Source organism: Hippocampus guttulatus, chromosome 13, assembly GCF_054856545.1.
Source record: "Hippocampus guttulatus isolate MCC_2025c chromosome 13, RoL_Hgut_1.0, whole genome shotgun sequence".
Lineage (NCBI taxonomy): Eukaryota > Metazoa > Chordata > Actinopteri > Syngnathiformes > Syngnathidae > Hippocampus > Hippocampus guttulatus.
The window spans coordinates 16,416,266-16,441,739 of NC_141273.1; the positions used below are offsets into that span (position 1 = coordinate 16,416,266).

General features: G+C 43.6%; 3 protein-coding genes across 5 annotated transcripts; 2 read left to right on the top strand and 1 right to left on the bottom strand.

The window, feature by feature from the left end:
* Positions 1–449: 449 nt before the first annotated feature.
* Positions 450–2,376, bottom strand: LOC147196700 (claudin-11-like). Its single transcript, XM_086127564.1, has 3 exons — positions 2,008–2,376; positions 1,148–1,312; positions 450–947 (listed from the first exon to the last, which is right to left on the bottom strand). The coding sequence occupies exons 1-3, from the start codon at positions 2,237–2,239 to the stop codon at positions 661–663; spliced, it is 684 nt and encodes a 227-aa protein (XP_085983690.1). The 5' UTR covers positions 2,240–2,376; the 3' UTR covers positions 450–660.
* A 4,689-nt stretch (positions 2,377–7,065) lies between these two features.
* Positions 7,066–9,427, top strand: LOC147196701 (claudin-11-like). Of its 2 annotated transcripts, none has more exons than XM_086127730.1 (4): positions 7,066–7,098; positions 8,092–8,369; positions 8,451–8,618; positions 8,882–9,427. In XM_086127730.1, exons 2-4 carry the CDS (start codon positions 8,132–8,134, stop codon positions 9,145–9,147), a joined length of 672 nt encoding a protein of 223 aa, XP_085983856.1. In that variant the 5' UTR covers positions 7,066–7,098; positions 8,092–8,131; the 3' UTR covers positions 9,148–9,427. The 2 variants fall into 2 exon arrangements, with proteins under 2 accessions (XP_085983856.1, XP_085983854.1); XM_086127728.1 differs by having other exon boundaries at positions 8,095–8,369.
* A 1,006-nt stretch (positions 9,428–10,433) lies between these two features.
* LOC147196702 (sialoadhesin-like) lies at positions 10,434–20,539 on the top strand. Of its 2 annotated transcripts, XM_086127555.1 has the most exons (19): positions 10,434–10,472; positions 11,349–11,422; positions 12,020–12,409; positions 12,571–12,843; positions 13,204–13,461; positions 13,646–13,912; positions 13,984–14,274; positions 14,367–14,654; positions 15,390–15,647; positions 15,749–16,036; positions 16,905–17,174; positions 17,278–17,322; positions 17,519–17,600; positions 17,797–17,892; positions 17,994–18,042; positions 19,434–19,510; positions 19,610–19,661; positions 20,186–20,212; positions 20,243–20,539. In XM_086127555.1, exons 2-19 carry the CDS (start codon positions 11,374–11,376, stop codon positions 20,324–20,326), a joined length of 3,144 nt encoding a protein of 1,047 aa, XP_085983681.1. In that variant the 5' UTR covers positions 10,434–10,472; positions 11,349–11,373; the 3' UTR covers positions 20,327–20,539. The 2 variants fall into 2 exon arrangements, with proteins under 2 accessions (XP_085983681.1, XP_085983680.1); XM_086127554.1 differs by having other exon boundaries at positions 20,186–20,539.
* Positions 20,540–25,474: the final 4,935 nt, after the last annotated feature.

A 25,474-nucleotide genomic window follows, 5' to 3' on the forward strand; every position in this document is an offset into this window, starting at 1 on the left:
GGTTTGAAAGTAGGGTCGGGGTTTCAAAGTATGGTTTTAAAATTGGGTTAGGGTTTCTAATTAAGGTCATAAAAGGAGATATTGCAAATGAAACAATTTCGAAATTGCATTCAGGTTTCAAATGTTTTTTTTAACCAAGGTTACATTGCATTGTAGTGTTTTGAACAAGGCTTAATATTTGAGAGTCGAGTTTGTGCATCCAAGTAAGGTTTTGAACTTGGCTTAGGCTTTTCAAGCTTGTAAATACACAACATGGACCTATCTCGCACTGCGTGGGTGCTTCCCTTATCCAAGCCAAGGTCTCTGACTAAGGTTTACAGACATCGCCGTCGTCCTCACAAAACAGACAATAAGTCGGTAAGAGTTCGTCAAATACTTTATCGAAAATCCAAACGAGAGCATACAAACAATAAATAACCACAAAGAAAAACTTGGGGGGGGGGGGGGGGGGAACCGACTGTGTGTCCGTGTGAGCAAAATGTAAGTGTGCCTTGGCCAAACGATCTGTCCGTCTCGGCATATGTTTTTTGACGCTTTCAACATTTACGCACTTTCTTGTTGGAAAATGCCAAGCAAGAAGGTGATGAATAAAAACCTACGCCAGTCCATCGAGGGGGAAAGCCTTGGCCAGATACAAAGGTGATTTCACCTTTGACCTCATCAGACGTGGACGCTCTTGGTGTGTTTCGGGGAGGCCGACGCGGCAGCGGGGGCGGCGGCGCTCGGCGCGCTCTCCGCCGCCGTCTTGGAAAAGTAGACTCTGCCGTTGTCTTGGTACGGGCGGGACGCCGGCGTTGGCGAGGAGCAGCAGGTCAGGATGACGCCGGCCAAAAGGCACAAGACCGCGCCCACCCAGCCGGCGTACAGCGCAAAGCCGAAGGACATCACCTGCTCGTTCAGGTTCTCGCTGATGAAGAACCACACCGTCGAAAGCAGCCCGCAGAAGCCTGGGCAGGAACAAACATAGTGAAATGACGCCACAAAAGCTGAGTGTCGCTCTTTTCATTTCGAGTCCATTGTTGTGGTGCCCCCAACAATGTCATCCTGGAGTGGCTAGCACGAGCGTCGGTGGCTTATTTTGGAAAGTTGAATTTAAATTTTTTTTTAGGTTGCTTGAGCTTCATATGAGGGTGCCAAAAGCGCTTACCGGCGGCGAGCAAGAGGACTCCGCCAGCGGCGGCGCTCTTGTTCTTGGAAATCTGGGCGCCGCTACCCAGGCGGATGCAGGGCAGCGACACGGCAACCATCACCACGGCAACCAAGCCCACGATGGAAGCCGTGACCATCAGGGCACGGGTCACGTGGGCGTAAACTGCGCAAGGGAAAGGAGAGTCAGTCTCAACGCCATCGGAAAGAAAATGTGATATGTTGTCAAATGAAGTGAGTTCATTTCAATACAGATATCAAAGAAATAAAACAATTATAAATAAACCTGTAAAGTTCACTGAAGCATCGTGTCGATTAAAAAAGACGAAAGAAATGTCCAAAGAAAAGATAGTTAAAAAAATATTAACTCAAGCTGATTTTTGGATGAATTTGAGCTTTTGTTCACATCATTGCTCATGAATTTTGACTCTTTGATAGGACGCCTTATTTTGGTAGGTTTTATGCAATGCCACTTGATCATGTGTTCATAGTGTGAAAATATGATTATGGTAAGTGCAAAACATGTCATCAGAATGATGGGGGGAAAAAAGACACCACATAAAATAGAAATAAAACCAAAATACATGTCATGAAAACCATAAAATGTGTGAAACAAACTAAATGGGAAAACATAAAATGATAGATAATCTGTAATGTAAAATTGAAGACATATCAAAAACAATGACTATGAATCAATTCTACACAGTCATACTACACAGTTTCCCCCATGATAAGACTAATTGAGAATGCACCCCCCCCCCCCCCGCAAAACACTCACATTTATAAGCAGAACATTGATGATTTAAAAAAATAAAACAAATATATTTTTAAATCGTCAAACATGAAAATGTGAATTCATACCGGGCAGGTCAAAAATCTGGAAAGGTAAGCAAGTCTGCATTCCGTTGGAGACGCTGGAGGAACATTCGGCCCAGGGGCCTTTGGTCCTCACAATGTCGAACATCCTGCAGGTGGCCAGTTGACTGTGCCTGCAAAGGACGAGCCAGTCGTTGCTGGCGGTGGCCAGCAAGATGCCCAACCAGCCCAGGAGGCCCAGGACCAAACCGCACAGCAGCCCGCAAAACTTGGCCATGACGTCCAAAAAGGGAAATCGGAGGAGGTGGAAATCCACGAGCCGGCTGGCTGAATCCCAAATGTGCTCCTGTCTTGTGATGGTGATGAGTGAAGCCTCTCAGAAACTGAGTTGGCTTTGTAGAGCAGAGAAGTTCAGTCATGGGGAAGGAGGGGTGTTTGGAGACAAACTCCAAACTTTTCAAGCAATCAGAAAGTCATCAGTCATCACTTGCACCGCCTCCTTTTGCGAGTCTCACCCCGCATGATTTTCAGTGTTTCACTTTGAAACTAGACTGCCTCCTGCTGGTCAACAAAAAAAAACAACATTGGCAATGTCATTTGTACTCGTTTAAGAACCGACGTTGAGACTTGTGATGGTATTTTCGGCTCTTTTCGGTGATCCGGTTCATTTGGATCGGCTCAGTGAAAAGAGCTGGCACTTTTTGACTCTAAAACGGCTCTTTTAACTTTAGCTTTTCTTTGAAATATTTATGACAAATTTAGCATGCATTTTGAGGAATGACTTGGTGAACTAAATATTGCACTCTACTGACTGCAAATAGCAACAACTATCAAGCAAAGAAATGGCTTTTGACTTATTTTATTGAACATTAACCCCCCCCCCAAAAAAACGACCATGTATAGAAAGGCGTTTTTAGCCGAAAAAAACGACCATGTATAGTAAGGCGTTTTGAGCCGAAAAAAAAACAGACCATGTCTAGAAAGCCGTTTTTAGCCGAAAAAAACGACCATGTATAGTCAGGTGTTTTTAGACGAAAAAAAAACAACCATGTATAGTAAGGAGTTTTTCGACGAAAAAATGACCATGTATAGTAAGGCGTTTTTAGCCGAAAAAAATGACCATGTATAGCAAGGCGTTTTTCGACGAAAAAAAAACGACCATGTATAGTAAGGCGTTTTTAGCCGAAAAAAAACACCATGTATATTAAGTTGTTTTTAGCCGAAAGAAACGACCAAGTATATTAGACGAAAAAATCGACCATGTATCGTCAGGCGTCTTAACCCGAAAAAAAACGACCATGTATAGTAAGGCGTTTTTAGCCAAAAAAAACAAGCATGTATCGTCCGGCATTTTAACCCGAAAAAAAACGACCATGTATAGTAAGGTGTTTTCAGACGAAAAAAACGACCATGTACAGTAAGGCGTTTTAACCCGAAAAAAACGACCATGTATAGTAAGGCGTTTTTAGCCCGAAAAAACGACATAGTATAGTAAGGCGTTTTTAAGCCCAAAAAAAATGACCAAGTACAGTAAGGCGTTTTAACCCGAAAAAAACGACCATGTATAGTAAGGCGTTTTTAGCCCGAAAAAAACGACATAGTATAGTAAGGCGTTTTTAGCCCAAAAAAAATGACCAAGTATATTAGACGAAAAAATCGACCATGTATAGGAAGGCGTTTTTAGCCGAAAAAAACGACCATGTATCGTCCGGCATTTTAACCCGAAAAAAAACGACCATGTATAGTAAGGCGTTTTTAACCGGGAAAAAAAACGCCTTACTATACATGGTCCTTTTTTTCGGGCTAAAAACGCCTTACTATTCTATTTCGTTTTTTTTCGGGGGAAAAACGCCTGGTCGGTTTTTTTTTCGTCTAAAAACGCCTTACTATATGGTCGTTTTTTTTTTCCGGCTAAAAACGCCTTACTATATACATGGTCGTTTTTTTCGGCTAAAAACGCCTTCCTATATATACATGGTCGTTTTTTTTTCGTCGAAAAACACCTTACTATATACATGGTCGTTTTTTTCGGCTAAAAACGCCTTCCTATATATACATGGTCGTTTTTTTTTTTCATCGAAAAACACCTTACTATACATGGGCGTTTTTTTTCGGCTAAAAACGCCTTACTATACATGGTCGTTTTTTTTTTTTCATCGAAAAACACCTTACTATACATGGGCGTTTTTTTCGGCTCAAAACGCCTTACTATACATGGTCGTTTTTTTTCGGCTAAAAACACCTTACTATACATGGTCGGGTTTTTTTCGTCGAAAAACGCCTTACTATACATGGTCGGGTTTTTTTTGTCGAAAAACGCCTTACTATACATGGTCGTTTTTTTTCGTCTAAAAACGCCTTACTATACATGGTCGTTTTTTTTCGGCTAAAAACGCCTTACTATACATGGTCGTTTTTTTCGGCTCAAAACGCCTTACTATAGATGGTTGTTTTTTTCGTCTAAAAACGCCTTACTATACATGGTCGTTTTTTTTCGTCTAAAACGCCTTACTATACATGGTCGTTTTTTTTTCGGCTAAAAACGCCTTATTATATATACATGGTCGTTTTTTTTCCGGCTAAAAACGGCTTACTATATACATGGTCGTTTTTTTCGGCTAAAAACGCCTTCCTATATATACATGGTCGTTTTTTTTTCGTCGAAAATCACCTTACTATACATGGTCGTTTTTTTTCGGCTAAAAACGCCTTACTATACATGGTCGGTTTTATTCGGCTCAAAACGCCTTACTATACATGGTCGTTTTTTTTTCGTCGAAAAACGCCTTACTATACATGGTCCGCTTTTCTCGGCTCAAAACGCCTTACTATACATGGTCGTTTTTTTCGGCTCAAAACGCCTGACTATACATGGTCATTTTTTTCCGGCTCAAAACGCCTTACTATACATGGTCGTTTTTTTCGGCTCAAAATGCCTTACTATACATTGTTGTTTTTTTTCGGCTCAAAACGCCTTACGATACGTGGCCGTTTTTGTTCGGCTCAAAACGCCTTACTATATGTGGTCATTTTTTTTCGGCTAAAAACGTTTCACTATACATGGTCGTTTTTTTGGGGCTCAAAACGCCTTACTATATACATGGTCGGTTTTTTTCGGCTCAAAACGCCTTACTATACATGGTCGTTTTTTTGTTCGGCTCAAAACGCCTTACTATACATGGTCGGTTTTATTCGTCTCAAAACGCCTTACGATACATGGTCGTTTTTTTTTCGTCGAAAAACGCCTTGCTATACATGGTCGGGTTTTTTTCGTCGAAAAACGCCTTACTTATACATGGTCGTTTTTTTCGGCTCAAAACGCCTTATTCTACATGGTCGTTTTTTTTCTGCTCAAAACGCCTTACTATACCTGGTCGTTTTTTTTCCGGCTAAAAACGCCTTACTATACATGGTCATTTTTTTTGGCTAAAAATGCCTTACTATACATTGTCGTTCTTTTGGGTGAAAAATGCCTTACTATATACATGGTTGTTTTTTTTGTCTAAAAACACCTTACTATACAGCATACATGGTCGTTTTATTTTCGGCTAAAAACGCCTTACTATACATGGTCGTTTTTTTCCGGCTCAAAACGCCTTGCTATCCATGGTCGGTTTTTTTCGTCTAAAAACACCTTACTATACAGCATACATGGTCGTTTTATTTTCGGCTAAAAACGCTTTACTATACATGGTCTTTTTTTTCGGCTAAATACGCCTTACTATATACTTTAATTGGTCATCTTTTTCAGCTAAAAACGCCTTACTATACATGCTTGTTTTTTTCCGGCTAAAAACGCCTGACGATACATGGTCGTTTTTTTCGGCTAAAAACGCCTGACGATACATGGTCGTTTTTTTCGGCTAAAAACTTCTTACTATACAGCATACATGGCCAGTTTACTTTCGGCTAAAAACGCTTTACTATACATGGTCTTTTTTTTTGGGGCTAAAAACGCCTTACTATATAGTTTACATGGTCGCTTTTTTCGGCTAAAAGCGGCTTTCTAGACATGGTCGGGTTTTTTTCTGCTCAAAACGCCTTCCCATACATGGTCGTTTTTTACAGGTTAAAATGCCACTGACTATATAAAACCCTAACCCAACTGCTGAAACACTACATTGAGACCCTAACCCTTGTTCAAAACCCTACTTTGAAACCCTAATCCTAATTTGAAACATCACATTGAGAGCCTAACCCGAATTAGAAAACCCAACCCTGTTTTGAAACGCTACATTGAGCCCCTAACCCTACTTGGAAACCCTAACCTTCGTTTTGGAAACCTCCTTTGAAAGCCTTACCCTGCTGAGAAACCTGAGGTCACACATCGTGAGATCTGGATCTTTTCCATCACCTTCAGAACTGCTACAAATTGTCACCCAACAAAACCTGCATTGTGACGAGAGAGACAGCAAACAAAGTTGCAGTTACAAAATGAGTGTGCAGTATTTTTCTGCCGTCATGAAGGTCAGTTTCCACCTGGCCAAATGAGTCCGAATCCAGCGTTTCATGTGAAGTGACATTGTTGTTTCCCCAGAGGGAAGCGTTCACGATCATCAAGATTTTATTACTTTCATTATCTTTCATCCATTTAGTCTTTCTCTATATTTTGAATCTTTTATCAGCCAAATCTCTTTTCCAATTTCATATTGTGTCATGCTTAACAACCTGGAGTATTGTTCTCTTGGATTTATTTTGAACAGAGTAAAACTTGGGGAGCTGTCGTCAGTTTTATTTCCCCCTTTTCTTCATTCATGAAAAATACTGTAAACACGTGACCAGAGTCGATTACGTGGCTTTGTTTTGGCTCATTTATTTATTTCGCACTAGGAAACAAGTTATATTGAAATGAAATGAAACAAGAGATATAAATGATGGTAGTATAGTCAATGTTCGTCCACCACGTTTATTCTCACCTTTGTCAGAAAGATTCGCGGAGCAGTCGGCAAAATTGCCGAGGAGAAAAACAACATTACCCAGAATGCCCTGCGCGCAAAATCATTTGCGATTGGTCGAGTAGACTTTTACAGTGCCGCCCAATGGGCGTTCTTGTGTCGTCACGGTGACGCGCCCGGCCGATTTATTCGGTGGGTCGGCACCTGTCGACCACCGACCCGCGAGGACAAGTGAGAACAGGTAACTCAACTTTTATTTCTCTTTAAATATATTTTTATATTTACGAGCGGTTGAACTGTTTCGCAATAGTCAAATGAACACCTCCGCCACCGTTGAACAGATTGAACCGCTATGCTGAAACTTTTTTTTTTTAATTATCATTTTTTTACGATTGATCAAGTCGGGTTTACATGGAGCCATATCTTCCGGTTATCATGAATCCGAATGATATATGCTGTTCCATTTAATGTAAAAATATAACGCCCAAAATAGTGAGTGTCGTTATTATCTGTAGAGTAAAATGAGACAAAAGGCTCGTATTTCCACTATTTTGAAACTTGTTATTTTTTAAAGCGATTTGAAGCATATTCTACTCCTCGTGGACAAAGTTTAAAACGTTGCCTCGAACGACTGCATGCGCACATTGCTTGCAAGGTGGTGCAGTAAGCGAACCGTCTTCTAATGCAGGAGTTTATCCATTTCATGTTGAGGAATGTTGGGTCTCGATTTACAGTATACGCCGTTTGAATAAGTCATTGTGCTGCTGTCGGAGCTTGGTTTTAGTATTGGGAGACCCGTCACCCATTGTACTCTAAATTGTATTTTTTAATGTATAGCCTTCTTACATTTATTTTTAACCATTGTCTGCGTACTGTAATTTTTTTTAACGGACTATGAGTCTGCTGAATAAAGTTAATTGGTGAAACAAAATGAAAAGGAGCGACGCCCTCAAGATCGGCCACCGAGCCACCTAGTGGCAAACCGCAGGTTTGGAAAGCGCGTTGAAGAACCAGCAAATCATACAAAATTATGAAAAGCTTCTTGTTTTTTTTATTCACATCAAAAGGCTGTTATTTTGACCCATGACTATATCTTAAGTTAAAAGACACTTTAATTGCCTTGTGTCCCCGGCAGTGAATGTGGTAGTGTGTGTGTGTGTGTGTGTGTTTAAAAAAAAAAAGGTGAAGATTTGCAGTACATATGACCTGCTTGTCGTCTTTCTGTTCTGACCAGCAGGGATTTTGACCTCATCCAATATTTTGTGGTTTTTGCCATGATGGGAATTTATCGTGGGCTGCGGCTGGTTGGCGGCTATTTGCTGGGCCTCCTGGGCTTGATGGGAATCTTGGTCGCCACGACCTCCCGAGGCTGGGTGCGCGTATGCAAGTTCAGTCCCCCGGAAACCTGCTACATGGACGCCGGAGTGATTACGGAGGGCCTCTGGGACATCTGCGCGTATGCTGAGGACAATGTGACCAATTACTCGTGCAACCCCTTGGCCAAACCCGCAGGTAAATAAATAAATAAATAGAATAATTTGAAAAAACTTTTTTTTTTTTTTTTGCTTTATCACTTGCCTTTCTGTTGCGCAGTCTACATTTGGATGAGTCAACGCCTGATGATCGCAAGTTCCATCTTGAGCATGATGGCCTTGGTGATGGCGATTGTCTACTTGCTGGCCGGGACCTTTTGCCGTCAGCGCTGCCAGGGTGGCATCAACACGTTCGCCATCGCTGGCGCAGTCTTCATGCTCAGCGCTGGTGAGTGCTTTTGAGCCAGTGGATGTTGATGCCAATTTCTTCTCCCTCATATGAAGCTGCAGTTCGAAAGCCATGATCTTTGTCTTATGTTGTAATGCGCTAAATGCTGTAACGTGTAAAGAAAAAAAAAAGGCCAACCAATTAATCCCACTTCATCCCCGATAGCATATCAAGGCTGAAGCCTGACCCCCCCACCCCCAAAGCGAAATGCTCCACTCACCTGGCGATGCCATGACGTCATTTCGCTATGTTTGTGGTCACAGGGCTGTGCGGGCTGATTGCCACTATGTGGTACCCTGTGGCTGTGAACAATGAGGGAGAGCTGATGGAGACCTGCAACGCGCTGCGCTTCGGCTGGGTGGGTGTCGGCGCGTCACTTTTGACCGGCGGTGGTTGGTTGGTATCGTTCTGCCTGTGCCTGGAAGATTACAGCTTCCACTTTTACAACATGAGGCTGCCCAGAGAGCCGGTTGATTCCCCCGCTGCCACCTTCGTCTCTTCCAAGCGGGCTGAGAGCATCGACGTCTGATGAGGTCGCGGGTCATCTGTGTGCTTCATCAACTTTGGTTTGTTGTTATCCGGCTACAATTTGCACAAATGGTGAAAGCCTCCAATCAAAACATTTTCATTCATTCTTGTTGTGTCAGTTACATTTGCTACGATATTTGTCGAAATGACAGCGTCAGGTACACGTTGTTAGCTGGCTCAAGCACACAGTCAGTATTAGCAAAGCCGTGGTCATTTTTGTTGTTAAATGTTTGCACGCACACCCGTTTTGAATTTCCATAATAAAGTACTTCACAAAGAAACTCAGCGAATTCCTTTCTGGATTCACATTGACATTTTTTTAAATTTGTATTTTGAGGACGCCATTGATTTCTGCCAATGTTAGCTTGCATAAGAAAACATAGTGCGTGAGGTACGCAATGTGTCCATCCTGTCCATTTCTTTCTTTCTTTTTTTTTTTTTACTGCCTTCAAGGACTCCAAAATTCCAATTTCAAACATCAAAACTGGCAGACAGATGTGATAGTCACCAGGCACTGGTGCAACAAAATCTCTCATAATTGTTGAAAAACTAGATAGTTTGACTGTTTTGCAATCCACCTTTCTGCGTTTCCTAAGTTTGGACATGTGACGCTGGAGAGGCGAGTCGTGATTGGTTGCTACCTGTAGCAAAGTGATATCATCTTCAGTCGACAGCAAGAGGCAAAATGGCCGCCCCCTGAACTTCTTACATTATAAGATAAGAAAACCTGTATTTGTCCCACAATGGAGAAATTTGCAATGAATGGACTATCTATTAATAGGCCGCAGAGGGCAGCCATCTAACATTGCCACTGTGATTGACAACGTCCGTTATTTGTTGAGGAAGTCAACGTTTTCAAGTTAGGCAGGTGACATAAGATGGCCGCCGATGGCGAGTGGGCGGCATTGTTAGTCCATGCGTGTATTAGTCTCTGCCTGCAATGGATGCACTTCCCCTTTGCGTGCCCAGTTGGGATTTTATTTCATTCCATACAATTTCCGACACGTTAATCAGAAACACATTAAACTGGACCAAAACAAACAAACATCTAATGATGCTGTTGTTATTTGGGTGATTACAATTGTGCCGGCAGTGTTTCAAATAAAGTCATTGGATAAAAAGCTTCCAAGCTTCATTTGGCCATGACCAGTTGGAGGGAAAACAGACTTCCCGTACTGTACATTGTTTTGATGTTGATGTGACAAGGCTGCTGTTATCCAAAGGATCAAAGAGTGATGTGTGTCCTGACAAATGCGACAGCAGGCACATGAGTTACCATTTTGCAGAAGCAGTCAGAAGTAGAAGTCAAGATTTCAGAACCTGCTGGTAGGTTATAACTATTAATGATCCAATCGTTATTTTTATTAAAATTTTTTTGGGGTGGGGGGCAGGATGCCTTATTTATTGTTAGATGACCAAGTTTAGAGTGCCTTGTTATTCTGTGCAATCGTTCCATTTTCATCTTTGATTAAAAGATTGGCAACCTTCCCAAATGTGAGACTTAAAAGAGTTGAATTCTTTTCAATCTTTTCAACTTTAACCCTACAATGTCATTTGTATCATATTTGATACATGCATTTTCATTATACAACTCATTCTTTATATTACATTAAATCATCTGTATTGTTTAAAATATGATTTTTCCTAAATGACCATTTTCAGATGTAATCTACATAACGCTTATCAATGGGATACGACAAATATCTAAAACAACATGATATGGCAAAAATATTTTTGTGGATTTTGTTATAAGGGTTAATGAACATCTCAGTTCCCAAAAATCAGATTTTTCTGGCTATTCCTTGATGGGTCAGGCATTACAGGGTTAAGGCAGTTTGAAATCTCGAAAGAAGTGGACAAGTCAATCACTGTTTGCGTTAATGTTGGGGGAAAAGCAGCGTTAAGTATCGTCTGACTTTGAGCGGACAATTCAATCTTACTGTGTGCTGTTCAAAGGAAGGGTGATGAAACACGGCGGCAACGGTGCTGCTCTCTACCCAAATGCAAAATTTGTACATTTTTGCCGCAAAGCAGAAAGTTTTATCTTTCTAAATCGTCCTCTTGTTATTTATTTAGAATGTTTTAATTTCTTTGGGACTGAGATTTGAAATATGAGTGTCATTGCCAGGGATTTTTTTTTTCACAGTCGCTTTGTTTCGAATACGGGTGATTATAATAAAAGTAAATATTTGTATGTTTCAGATAAGAGCACTGTTGCAGCGGCTGAATGGAGCGTTGCACAGTGATTTTCCTTGTGTTGGCGTCTCTCATGGCAGGTAGACCCCCCCCCCCCCCCCACTAACTTTCTTCTCCTTTCGGCTTGTCCCTTTTCAGGGGTTGCCACAGCGAGTCATGAATTTCCATCTTTCCCTCTTCTCTGCATCCTCTATGCTGACTCCAACTTACACAAATTCTTACTGTATGGGAGAAATATTCATAATGTGACCTTTTGAATAGTTCAAAAAGTGACCAAAACTATGCTGATACTCCAAATGGTTCAAGAATAGCTAAAAATTGACTTTGGGTGCACCTTTCCACAGGCGTTTTCGGCAAAGTTGCCCTCGGTTTAAGTTAAATATGCTTGAGTATGTTTAGATATATTTCTTTGATTGCTGCATGACACTCTCAGAGAGAGAGAGAGAGAGATAAGAGAGAAAGAAAGAGTCATGCGGCAATCAAAGAAACATATCTAAAGATAGTAAAGCATATGAAATCAAGTCATTATTCCTTCACATGATGTCGGCGTGGCATCAGCTTGAAAATATCCCCCTCTCCTCATGTGAAAGTTAGCAAGTCTGGTCGATACAGATTTTCCTCCCCTCTATAAATATCAGGTCTAACTTTGACTGCAACTTGTGTGTTTTGTGCCCAAGCCTCTCAATGTTTCGACCACCACTTTGAGGTCACAACCCAAAGCCCGTCCATTAAGGAGGGCTCCTGCATCGAACTGAACCTAACGTCTACGCGCGAACTCCCCGGCTTGCCGACCAACTGGTTTTGGATGAAAGACGCACACCGGAGCAACTTCAACGGCACTGTCATTCTCAGCTCCGACACACAAGTGCGGCCCGTCCACCCGGACTTTGTGGGCCGCGCAAAAAGTCAGGACTCACTACCTTCCCAATGGCCTGCCGGAACTAAATTGATGGTGCTGATGTGCAACGCCAAGAAAAGTGACAGCGGAAAATACAGTTTTGTATACGAGTTGACCGAAGGCGAGCGCTCGCTGTGGGCGGAGGCTTCTGCTGTTGTCACCGTGGAAGGCAAGTGTTCAAAATGGCACGCGCGAAAGCATCACATCCTTCGTACGTGGACGCGGCTGTTTGGGGTTCCCCTGCAAATTGAATGCGAGACATAACCACTCCAAAATGTCAGGCCACCTTCCACTCAAATCCATGAACTTGATGTCCATTTCTCTTTGCAGACAATCCCTGCCCCGTCCGAATGAGTCCACGCGTGACGGCTGAAGAACACCAGACAATCAATGTGATGTGCTTCACCACCAAAACATGTCCCGAAAACCCGCAATTATTCGATCACAATCTTATGACTCCGTTCAATGACATGCATCGTGTTCAGCATGTGCCCTGGGCCAATATTGAGGTCCATTGGCAGAATGATGGCCAGACGATCGTGTGCCAGGCGCAGGGCAACACTGACAAGTATTTGAGGGCATACACCACTTTAAATATAAAATGTAAGAACTTCTGCAGTGGCTGAGATTGTGACCGTATGCAAAAAAATGAGCTGGGCAGTTATATGGTTAAGGGACTGAAAAGTATAGACTCCGAAATGACTTAAGTACAAATGGTAAGATGATTTTTTTTTTTTTTTTACGCGAAGTAATTCCCAAGACCTTATCAATGTGAATTTTTTTTTTGAAGCGAGAGCTAGGTGAAGAAATGTGGAAAAAGCTTTTTTAAAAAAAATTGTAAATGAAAATGGAGACTTAGTATCAATGATTTTGTTAGTTTGTGTGGACCTCGTTCCACACTGATGAGAACTTTATGGCGACTTTTAAGAAGCCTGACTTATTCATCCCCCCCCCCCATTCCAGACAGCCCAAAAAATGTTCATCTCAACCTCCCCGAAGGCGTCACGTACTTCCAAGAAGGACACAACATGACCTTGATCTGCACCGCCAAGGGCAACCCCGGCCCCACGTTTGAGTGGTTTAGAGATGGCACAAAGTTGCCGGTGGAAGGGGCCACCTTGACTGTCCAGTCCGTCAGCAGCCAGCACAACGGACGCTATAAGTGTGTTGCCAAAAACCAACTGGGAACAGAGTCGTACATTATTGCCGTTGACATCAAATGTAAGTCTGCTGATGTTCTGACGCGGGTCATTCACATCTCGGCACATCTGTGCATTAGCGCTAAGAATGCCCATTCACATAGGGCAGGGTCCGATATTAATGGCGGCCCGACGGCCCTGGCGCGGCAGCGCACTTAACTTCGAAACAGGCCCGTTCATTCTGAAATACGCAAATGTCTTTCCAGACCCTTCGACTGTCGAGGTCCGTTCTTCCCGGACCACGTTCAAGCAGGGCGAGGCCATGACACTGTTGTGTCAGGTGAATAAGAGAGGCAACCCCTGGCCCGATAGCTTCATGTGGCACAAAGACGACAAACTGGTGGCGTCACGGCAAAATTTGATGGTGTCGTCGGTGCAGCCCGAGGACATCGGATGGTACACGTGCACCGCCTTCAACGCGGGCTTCAAAGACATGAAAGCGACTTCGGCCGAGCTTCTCATTGACGTGGAATGTGAGTCTGAGCATTTTTGAGGGGTCGCCGGACAACGGGGCGTCGTTGACACCTCTTCTCCTGCTTTGCAGACCGGCCGCGCGAAACCAGCCTTTCCATCATGGGGTCAACCAGCCCCGTGGTCAAAGCGGGCGCATCGGCCCTGTTGCGGTGCGCCGCCGACGCCAACCCCAAGCCCGACGAGTATGACTGGTCGCTGCTCAGCCAAGATGGGCGCTCGTGGGATAAGTTGTCCAATGGCAACAAGGAACACTTTCTGGTGGGCGAGGTGTGGCTGAGCGACCGCCGGTGCTACGCGTGCCGCGCCATCAACCAAGTTGGTGTCGGCGAAGACAGTCCACCGCTGTGCATCCAAGTCATGCGTGAGTTCACTGCACTCATTCAGCGCCAGCCATTTTCGGACCCTCTAAAATCGCCAGCGTCTGAAGTTTTTCCTCTTTTTTTAAAATCCAAGACCGTCCGACAAACCTGCTGCTGTCCATGCCTGACAAGGTCACCGAAGGCGACCTGGTTTCCGTGCGCTGCTCTGCGGAAAGCTTGCCGCTCTCCAACATTACTTTGACCAAGACGTCCGTCGACCAGTCATCCGTGCGCTCTGTCACGAATCAACCTGACAAGACGACGCAAAACAATGTCCTGACGTTCAGTTTTGCAGCCGCCAGGGAAGACGCAGGAGTTTACACCTGCACGGCTGCCAACAGCGAAGGAAGCGGAAGCGCGCAGAAGACTTTGGAAGTCACGTGTATGTCATTGCATACTCATGAACCGGCCGAGCGTATGCAAACAAGGCCATTTAGCTACGGCGTCAATTTGAGCGGAACAAAGAGTGGCGATACATTTTTCTAGTGCCAGAAAAAAAAATGGTTTCGGTGTGGCGTTTACGAGACCAAAGGTGACTATTTGAGGTCATGACGATCACGTTTGTGGTCTTCGTGAGCCATGTTGTGAGGAAAAATTAAAATCTGGCTTTTTTAATTAAAGGCCATGATGAACAGAGGCGCAGAAGCAACGACTTGATTTGAAGTTGTGGCGATGGACGTTTCTAGTCAGCGGACGATGTTTACGCGGATTTCAAAACTCCAAACCAGGCATTTAATTGTCTCAACAAATTATTAGTTGTACACAAAGGATGGATGGATGACGAGTTTTGAAATCAGTCAAGTCGATAAGAAGAAATTGTTCAATTATTGATTGTCAACAGGGAAACAAAATAATTGCAAAATCTCAACGTTATTTATCAGACATGTCAATTTGACATTTCAGTTCAAGGATCATGCAAGTTGATGCCGATGATTTGCTTTCGCGGGCCACGTAAGATGATGTGGCGGGCCTGAGCTGGCCCCCGGGCCTTGAGTTTGACACCTATGTTTTAGCGGCTTCTTTTGGGGACAACAGCCACATAGAATTATTTGAGACGGTGGCGTTTTGATTTTTCAGTCTCCTATGACATAATTGAACCCCTTTATCTCTTTGCCAGATGCTCCCAGAAACGTGTTGGTGAAAGCGGATCCGTCCCTGGTGGTCGCCAAAAGCACGTCGTTGACGCTGCGCTGCGTCGCCGACTCGAACCCGCCCATCCATTCGGTGACATGGTGGAAGGCGGAAGAAAATGTGAACCAGGGACAAACCTTGACCTTGTCGTCCGTGGCGCTTGCCGACGCCGGCGTCTACGCTTGCACGGCCGCCAACGAGTTGGGCTCGGCGAGGTCAGCCCCGGTCGAGGTCACGGTCCACAGTAAGTTGAACGTCAACGTCGCTGAGAAGGAAAGAATGCAAAAGTCATTCATTCCACGCAATAAAATGCATACGGATATTTGAATTCCCCTCCCCCCCAAGACGGTCCATCCGAACCGGTGCTATGCATGACGACCAAAGTGACCGAAGGCGAGCGGGTCAACATGCTCTGCTCGGTGGAAAGCGACCCGCTCTCCACCCTCACCCTGACCAGGCAGTCGGCCGCTTGGGCGCCTGTGTGGCCCGGTGCCAGTTCCCATGGCAACGCCGTCCAAAACAACACGCTGTCCCACACCTTCAAAGCCACCTCGGCGGACAGCGGCGTTTACACGTGCGAGGCCGACAATGGCCTCGGAAGACGGAGCACGCAAAAGACTTTGAAAGTCACGTGTAAGTCATTGCTTGCTCATGAAACAACGCGATGCGGAGAACCGTAGATAACTCATTCACTCCCAAAGACGTTTTTAAACGTCTTTTCAGACTTGGTCTAGAATTGGCTGCTACTGAATGAGTTAATTGGGGCTATGGTGTGAATTTTTGCGGAGGCTCGCTGTGACTGGGACAGTGGAGTATGTTTTTTGTTTATAAGTGATGTGAAAAAAAATCCCCCAAAAAAGTTTACATTTTGTGGCGTGAAAACTTGATTTACTGAGGCGCGGCTTCAATTCGTGCAGAAGCCACCGTTTGAGGTAGCGGTGGTAAAACGTTCAATCTTGAATGAGTGGTGCTGTGGTTCAAATTATGTCACACTTTGTTCTCAATAAACCCTTTTACGAAATAACAGGCGGCTGTTGTGATAAAGTGAGGTACGGCATCAATTTGAAGGAGGCCACTACTTGAGGAAATGTCGTTTTGCTCGTCACGCTATTTATGAGTGTTGTAGAAAGCTGGAGCCCAAACGGCATAACACCTCGTGGAGTACAATCTCGATAAATTGAGGATACGGTGTCTATTTGCACGGCGGCCACTGTTTTGAGGCGGTCCGGATCAGGGGCCGACAGTTTGGGGCTTTTCGGAGCAGTGTGTAAAAATATAGAAACTAGAAATTCAACACCTTGTCATTTAAAAACAAGATGGCCTGGTACATTTGTTTTGTGAAAAAAAAAGTAACGCGTTTTTGATGGAGGCCAGGCATCGAGTCATTGCGCAGCACGAACATGATTACATGAGGCGCGGCCTTGATTTGAGCGGAGGCAAATATTGGAGGCGCTGCACTTCATTTTTTTGCCAACCGTTCCCTTTGTACTTTCTGTGTCAGATGCACCCAAAAACGTGAAAGTGAGAGCTCAGCCTTCTCTGGTGGTAACGGAAAACGCGACGGTGATGCTGCAGTGCGACGCCGACTCGGACCCGCCCGTCGAGTCGGTGATATGGTGGAAAGTGAACGGCACAGGGTCCCACAATTTATCCCGCAGTCATAACTTGACCGTCGCGTCCTTCACGCCCGCCGACACCGGCCTCTACGCCTGTACGGCCACCAACGAGGTGGGCTCGGTGAGATCGCCCTCGGTGGAGGTCGACATCAGCAGTGAGTTTCAAAAGTTGACATTGTTCGGCTCCATTTTTGACTGAAGTTACACAATGCTCTTCTGATGAACGCATTCATTGCTTTCTTTCATGTACGTCTTTAGATGTACTCAACTTCATGCAGATAAACAGGCCATCATTCGACGCAGGTGGGTAGAGTTGTAGAAATGTTTTGGTTTTTTTTTAGTCATTGGGTAATTCATTCATTAGCTGATTTTTTTTTCCGTGCCTAATAATCGGAATCAACATCGGCCCCCCCAATTTTTTTTTTAAATCCACACGAGGCGGGCCCCACTGCGTAAGTCTAGGTACCGCTGTACCTAATGGTCTGTCTGTCCCCCATAGATTGGTTCCTGAAGTTCATCGTCCCTCCTCTTTGTGTGCTCTTTGCCGCGGTGCTTACTTTGTTCATCTGCAGGTTGAGAGCGTGAGTTTCAAAAGTGGACCTTTTCATGTTTACCCTTTCATTGTCTCACCTAGTCAGCAAGCTTCCATATTTTTTACTGTTTGCATGTATCACCTAATAAATCAGAACAACCCTCCCATAGAGTTCCTATCTTTTATTTTTTATTCATGTGTTCACCACTCATTAAAAGTGGCTTCTCTCTCTCACACACACACAGGAAGAGAAGTTCCCATCAGCTAAGACATGAGGATACGCAGATCTCAGGGAAGGATTTTGACGAGGTCCAGACCAGCGAGTTGAGCGCAGATAACAAGTGAGATGTCATCCTCCCTCCACGAGATGTCAACGCTGGAGATCAAACATTGTCTTGCGATTTTTTTGTGTGCCCTTGTTTTTTTTCTCATCCTTCCACAGAGCTAACAAATTCAGTTACAGCATGAGCAACATTCTCTTTGCTGGAAAGGTGAGTCATTCACCACCCAGAGGTTTGCATATTAAAGTCAGATAAAGTAAACTTCCCGCATCACACACACACACACAAAGTTACCCCCTCTTTATTATTCAAAGTTGTGGCTGATCAACAGCAGCGAGACTTTGGGTGACGACTAGAATGAGAGATAAAACACCCTTGAAAAAAAACCAACAAGACTTTTTTGGAACTATGCTTCAAGTGCTATCACTCGTCCAAACTGGAACTGCACTAAAAAAAAAACAAAATTTCACAATACTGAAGTAATCTGTCAGTAAATATTTAGACAATTAAAAAATATACATCGGGTGCAACCTGAACGTTTTACCTTGAAGTAACGTTATTTATTGAAGCAAAGTAAGGCCATAATTTTGGGTTGTCCAATTTAAAATAATAGTGGATTCATTGATTAAATAATACGGAACTTTTTCAGTTGTGTGGTGGGAGGTGGGGCGTTGCTGGTACAGTTCTACCTTCATTTGGCAGGTACATTAGGCAATGGGAATAATACATAAAACTAAATATATAACATATAAGTATTTACTAGTTAGATGAGCTAAAGACTTAATTGATACTTGATTTGGCTGTTTTGGACCAGCAGTCTGGGCATTCTTGTTCTGGATAATTTTTGCTGACATTGCTAGCAACAAGAGGAACCAAAGGGCTACCGTTACCGTGACACTGCTGCTGCTCTTCGCCGGCGAGATAAACTCATGTCATCGGCACAAGCTTTATCACCAGTCGACTCCTTTTGGAGCCACACCATTTTTGTGGGTGCAGCTGTTTTAAACAAGCAACAATGTCAATTCAATCTGTGATAAGGCACGTCAAAATGACTTGTCAAGCTTGCCGTAACGCCACCTCGTGGAAGAACTTCAAAACGAAAGTTCGGGTTGTTGCGTTGGCGTCAGTGTAGTACAGTACTGTATTTGGAAAACCATTATTTTGAAGACAGCCTTTGCGTTGGCGGCATGCGTTAGTCGTCTGTTTGCGCGCACACCAAATAAACTCTCAAATCTATTGCAAGAGAGAAATACAAGAGGTTAAAGGCTAAAATTGCGAAGCGCTGCTACTTTGTACCGATGCGTCAAAGCAATGGTTACAAAGAATGTTTTCTGACACTTTGTTGCTTCACCTGGCATCAAAACAAAAAAGACAGAAAAAGCAAGGAAAAATAAGTTTGAACAAAACGTGTGTGTCGTATTAAATATCTTGAAAATGAATAAATGTGACAACGTACTTTGACATAAATTCTGAATAATTGTAAATCTATTCAAAATAAAGAATATGTAATCAATGTCGATACCAATTAATATCCTATGTTGGAGTGCGTGCGTGCGTGCGTGCGTGCGTGCGTGCGTGCGTGCCTGCCTGGGTGTATGTAGGATCCGTCAACGACCGACACGGCTGAACTGCCCAAGGACAGCTTTCTACAAGATACTTCTCCACAAGCTGAACACGGGTAGGAGTTGAATATTTAATGTTTCATTAACCAAATGAAGAAAAATACACGGTATGAAAACATGCTGACGACATGTTGTTTTTTTCTTTCTCTGAGTAGGCAAAGAAAATTTGGCATGTACACGTTTCCAAAAGACAAGCAGTCCAAAGAGGTATACATGTACACATGAACATCTTGGGCCTCTTCGAATTCTGATTTTTACTCCCGAAGGAGGCCCTGAGTGACTTTTTAACAAACTGATCCGGTCGCAGTCTGAACTGGCTTGTCGCTTGTTGCTGGGCAGATTTCCTGGGGCACAACTATAGCCGCCCAAATCGACATTTTTTTTCTTTCAATCAGTTCAAGGCAAAAGTGAAGGTGTGGTTCCACGCAAACAAATAAAAAAACTAAAAACACCAAAGTGAAGTACAGATAAGTGAAAAAGAACAACTAAAAGGCATAATTGTGTGTTCGTTTTACAAATTACTGACCAACCCAGCATCTAAAAATAATGAGATTGAAAAGTAACTCGCTCCTTTTATCATCTTGTATTTGCAATGGTGCACTCTATGACGTTTTTCTTTGGGGTTGGTTCAAGGACCAATTTTACATATCTTCATACATACATATGTCTGTATATCTGGATAAATGTACTCGAAATACTTCAGACACTTAACACAGTGTGTGTTCTTCCAGACAAGAAGCAAGGGCATCAGCAAAGAAGTACCCGCAGTGTACCTGAGCCATGCTCAGGTACACTTCCAGGCCAAGCGGCCATGCGAGGGGGCTGAAGACAACAGCGATGAAGAGAACCATCAATTCGGCTTCTCAGTCTAATTGCTCACATCATTTGGTGCTACTGCGCTCGCCTATCCAATGTGGCTTTGCAAACATGAAATGTTCAACTTCAAGATTCTTTGGGGTTTTTTCTTTTTTTTTCTCCAATTAGATGTCGTAAAGGCTACTAGGGCTTTTAGTCAAAAAATAAAATGAAAGAAAATGTTTTGTATTTTTGTCCGCTGTTGAAAATTAAAAATAGCTCACCAAGAATGACGCATTGTAATTTCCTTGGAAATTTGTGGCCATCTGAAAATGTGAAAAACCTGCAGATTTATATTAGCTCGGTAGCATATTGATATTTATCTGGCAAATCTTGAACATCACAAGTTATGAACAGCAAAATGAACAGAAGTCATCTTCCCCCCCCCCCCCCCCCCCCAAAATAGAACCACCACTGTGGATAGATTAGATAATTATGACTGAATTTAGATTTAGCGTTTCAGAGAATTGAGTGGGTGATTGAAATTCAGCCTGCAGAATGAGTGTGAAGTGTACTGCGTTAGAGCCACCAGCAGAGGGCGCAACAGTCCAGCAGTTTTTCTTTTTTAACGGCATCCTATCAGTCAAAATGAAGAGGCCCTCTCCACTCTTATTAAAATGATTTTGGGGGTCCAATTCTAGTCGAGGGTCTAATGTTCTCTTAATTGTCTCCAATGACATTTGTTAAATTGCCTGTTTACAAAAACACGTCAGTTAAGTTTATTAAAAACTAAAATCTGCCCTGCGATTGGCTGGCAACCGATTCAGGGTGTCCCCCGCCTACTGCCCGAAGACAGCTGGGATGGGCTCCAGCACCCCCCGCGACCCTAGTGAGGATTAAGCGGTTCGGAAAATGGATGGATGGATGGATGGAAAACTAAAATCATGGATCCAAAAATGCGCACAATAGCTTCATCAAAGACCAAATTATATATCCTGTGATTACAAAAACACATCAGGTACCTCAAATAGTGTCTTTTCTTTGATATTTTCAACAAAATACCCAACTGAGAGAATTATGGCCTTCTGTCCTTGTGTTTAAATTTTGCACTAAAACTGAATTGAATTCCTCTTTGACAAACGGGTTTTGGTTCACCGCCGGAGGTCCGCTCCTCCTCATCCTCCCTGTTAATCAGCGAGTGTGACCATTTTGAAAAAGTAGCCGTCAAGCCCCGCGAGTGTCACTCACACCGGCGGCGGGTGATTCATCCCATGTGGCTGCCAATCAATTGTGCCCCTGCCATCAGCGCCTCCAACACTGTCCTGACGTTGGAATGATGCGCCTGAAGGGGGTGCCGCGTGACATTTTGACAATTTTTATTTTGAACAACCGTAATGTAAAAAAAAAGATCCCGTTGGAATCTGAACTGCACTGTCGCTTCTTGCTAGGCAGATTTCCTGGGGCACAAACATAGTCGCCTCATAGACGGGGGGAAAAAACCACGAGAACAACATTGACAGGAATGGGAAGTCATGCAACGAAGCTTCGACTAACTTGCCGCCCCTCCCTTGTGCTCGAACACCTTTTGCCCACGCGGGGGGGCCTTAAATCCCACCATTTCCCTCTATGTCATCACCAGTTACAATCCCAGCCTCATTTGCATAATATTCCCATTCCCTTGCCGCTTCATTCCTCCCGTATCAGACAAAGTGCGGCAGGAATCATAGTGCGATATGACCCGCTTACTTCCGCCCAACTTATTCCCCATTCTGTGCATGTGCATTTGTGTGTGTGTGTGTGTGTGTGTGTGTGCGTGTGCGCGCGCGCGCGCGTGGTGGTCTGCACAAGCGTCACACAGGCGGATGGCGGGAGAGGTGAAGTGTGACAATGTGTGTGGTTACACGGCCGACTGCCTCGGATGGTTGACCGCAATGATCTATAGCGCGTTTCGAGTCTAACGTGCAACAATGATGTATTTACATAAAAGCCCGCAAGACGATAAAATCATCCGCCGCTGCAATGTCAACGCACCGCTGAGGGAGGGCTTAAAAGCTAATGTCGCTAAACGTGACTTCAAAGCCTCCCGCATTTCAAGTATTAAGTTATTAGCTCTAATGGTTCGTTTTCCTGTGGGGGGAAAAATTTATAAACCTAAAAATGAAATAAAAATGTAAGTGAATGGATGCATTTTTTTCATTTTTTTCCAATGGAAAGAATTTAAACATTATTTCCGATATTTCTACTACCTTATTAGGCTAGTGTCCAATATGGGGATGGAGAACAATTTTATTAGAAAGGAGACTATGGGCTAAGGGGTCATGACGTGGTGATGACAAATTTCATGCAGTGACTAAGGGCCAATGCAGCAAACTGGAGATTGCGGATTAAAATGCTGCAATATTTAGAGCTGTGCTAATGCAAATTTGCATTAACTTAAAGCGAGACAAAGGTTATCCAAGATGAGACTATGGCCCACTGGAGTGAACTAACGCAGCTTAAGCCGAGCTGCGCTCATGCTAGTGCAGCGTGGTTTTGGTAGCTGCCTGGCGGAGGTTCACATTCTCGTGAGTTTCCCACCCATCAATCGTCCATCTTCACTTCTTGTCAATCAAAATCGCACACGCCGCCGCCACGCGCCGCCAATCCCGCCATAATATACATGTCAGGCCACCGCGGCGACCGCCACAAATTATTTACGAGCAGGAGATTGAACAGGGTGCCGCCAGGGCCCGCTTTGCGCCATCTCTTATTGCAAAAGAGCCGTTTCCAGATGCTGCCTCCAGCCAACAAATATGAAGCAGCACTCATCCAAATGACTTTCCCTTTTCTTTTCACAGGTTTGGAAAGGGGCGGGGGGGTTGTCAGACGATTAGACACGCTCCTATCTAAGACATTTGGACGAGCAGATGTCTGACGAGAAAGGGGGGGGTTAAAAAAAAAAAAAAGAACGGGGCAAAGTTATTTCATAGTCATTTGGCACATGGTTTTGCTGACACGTTGAGAAAAAGATCGCGTAAAAATGTGCATCTGCAGTAACAAGCGTCCTAAGTGTGACTTTACAACACACGCACACGTTGGTTGCATATTGCTGCAGCTACAGCCAAGTCGTCTTTCTTGATTTTGTGGCTGGGTCCTATGTCACGTGTGTGTGTGTGTGTGTGTGTGTGTGTGTGCGCGCGCGCACATGGGCGACATCGCTCGCCTCCCTCAGGCAGTGTCGGCCATTAGTATCAATTAACGGCAGGAAACGCATGGCGCTCTCAGACATCACCACAGAAAAAGCCTTGGAAATCGGAAAAAAACACGATGCAAAAGATACACAAATATGCCTCATAAAGCTGGCAAAATTCAACGGTTGAACAATTAATCAAAAGTCCATATCCGCTCGTCGTGGAATGACATTTTCCAAAAACAATCAACCAGCTAAACAAACAAATAAATCCTCTCAAGACAGAAATACGCGTTAAAAAATGCCACAAAGTTAGAAAAATATGTCGAAAATCTTTGACTTGGAAGTGAGGAAAAGTCCCGTAAAATTGAATATTATTCTTCATTTTACCATTACGATTATTATCGTTATTATTTTAACGCCCAACAATCACACCCACAAAAAAAAGCCTCAAGAACTGCAAAAGTATGTCTCAAACGTTTGCAAAATCTTGCCTCTAAGTTGGAAACTTTGCACTACTAGCCTGAAAAATTGGAATAATACGCCCGAAAAAAACCCTATCCGTGTTGCTAAACAAAAGCCTTGAGATGCAAGATGCAAGATGTGAGTTCTCCATTTAGCCAAACGCTCACAGATGTTTCTTTCACGCTCCCAAATTGCAGCGCAGCTCCCGGGACGGGATGCGACACAATGTGCATTTAATGCGCTCGATTAATGCATTCGGAAGGGCCTCGTGGTTGCAGAAAAAAACCCCCACTGTGTGTGTGTGTGTGTGTGTGCGTGTGCGTGTGTGTAAGGGGGCACATGCAAAGCAATGTGTCCTTTTTAATTGCGTTTCACGCATTATGCACTTAATGAAGTCATCTCATTAAAGCTTTATTAATGGCTCCCAACATTTGCATTGTTTACCCACGCCGCGTGACAACGATGACGAGCGTCGCCGCGGCAACAGGCGCATCAAACACCCAATTCCGTGACGCGAAGGCCTTCCTTTTGAAATCCCGATCATCGTCCTGGCTGACGAAATTTGTCCTTCAAAATGACTGGATCGGAGAGGATTGCGGCTGAGGTGCAAGCCGGCGTGAAAAAACAAAGTTGGAAAAATGCCCTTCAAAATTTGGAGGAAATGTGCAGCACAAAGTAAAAAAAGAAAAAAAAAGGATCCAAAGTATGACAGAAAGCCGACAAATGGTCAAAAGTCAGAGAAACATGGCACAAAAGAAGGAAAAATGTCAAAAGATTTTCAAAAGTGCCCCAAAAATGGTGAAAATGTACATTTAAAGTTCAACGTCAAAAAATATGGCTTAAAAGTCCGAACAATATACCACAAAAATAAATCTAAATGTAAATATTGAAAGTTGGAGAAAATGTGCCACAAAATTAGAAAAAAGGAGCCTCAAAAGTCAGAAGAATAAGCCTAAATATTTTTGACAAATGTACCACGGGAGCTTTAGTGAGAAACTTGGGCGGAGTCTTAAGGCAGGCCCCCGACCACACTCTGAGTGGCCCCTTGATCCCCCCCACCCCCATCCATTTTGGGGGATTTTTTTGTTTGTTGTTGCAAATTTGGAATGATATGTAGGACAGAAAAAGTGCCACGATGATATTAACATTTCGAGTGAGTTGATTTTTGTGGGGTTAAAAAAGAAAATGCTAGAAATTAATTCTTGCAGTGAATGCTGATTTGCAGTTCGCCAGTTTTACATGCAAGAGAGGCCTGTGCTATTAAAAAAACAAAACAAAAACAAACAAACAAACAAAAAAATACAGAATGTGGATATTTTGTTGTTTGCTCCAAATCCTTTTTTGTTGGATTTGGAGAATGGATCGTTGATAAAATGTATGTATTATGAAAAATAAAGCGCGTGGTCCGATTTGGTCGCCGCAGTAGCACTGACGAAAGTTGCGGTCCCATCCGGCATTTAAATTGCCCATCCCACTCTTAACCCTTATATTATGTTAAGGGTCAATTTGACCCGTTTAGGTTTTTGCGGTGACCAAAGCACTGGATATCCTTTCTTTTTCTTCATGAAATTTAGTGACTTTTCCTCATCTA

Bases quoted from the DNA above. Each gene is read 5' to 3' on its own strand.
- LOC147196700 (XM_086127564.1), bottom strand. From the start codon at position 2,239: ATGGCCAAGTTTTGCGGGCTGCTGTGCGGTTTGGTCCTGGGCCTCCTG. The intron at 1,313-2,007 runs GTATGAATTCAC...TCCCTTGCGCAG, and splicing joins CCAGATTTTTGACCTGCCCG to TTTACGCCCACGTGACCCGT. The intron at 948-1,147 runs GTAAGCGCTTTT...GTTCCTGCCCAG, and splicing joins AGTCCTCTTGCTCGCCGCCG to GCTTCTGCGGGCTGCTTTCG.
- LOC147196702 (XM_086127554.1), top strand. From the start codon at position 11,374: ATGGAGCGTTGCACAGTGATTTTCCTTGTGTTGGCGTCTCTCATGGCA. The intron at 14,275-14,366 runs GTGAGTTCACTG...TTAAAATCCAAG, and splicing joins GCTGTGCATCCAAGTCATGC to ACCGTCCGACAAACCTGCTG. The intron at 19,662-20,185 runs GTATACATGTAC...GTGTTCTTCCAG, and splicing joins AAGACAAGCAGTCCAAAGAG to ACAAGAAGCAAGGGCATCAG.
- LOC147196701 (XM_086127730.1), top strand. From the start codon at position 8,132: ATGATGGGAATTTATCGTGGGCTGCGGCTGGTTGGCGGCTATTTGCTG. The intron at 8,370-8,450 runs GTAAATAAATAA...TCTGTTGCGCAG, and splicing joins CCCCTTGGCCAAACCCGCAG to TCTACATTTGGATGAGTCAA. The intron at 8,619-8,881 runs GTGAGTGCTTTT...TTGTGGTCACAG, and splicing joins AGTCTTCATGCTCAGCGCTG to GGCTGTGCGGGCTGATTGCC.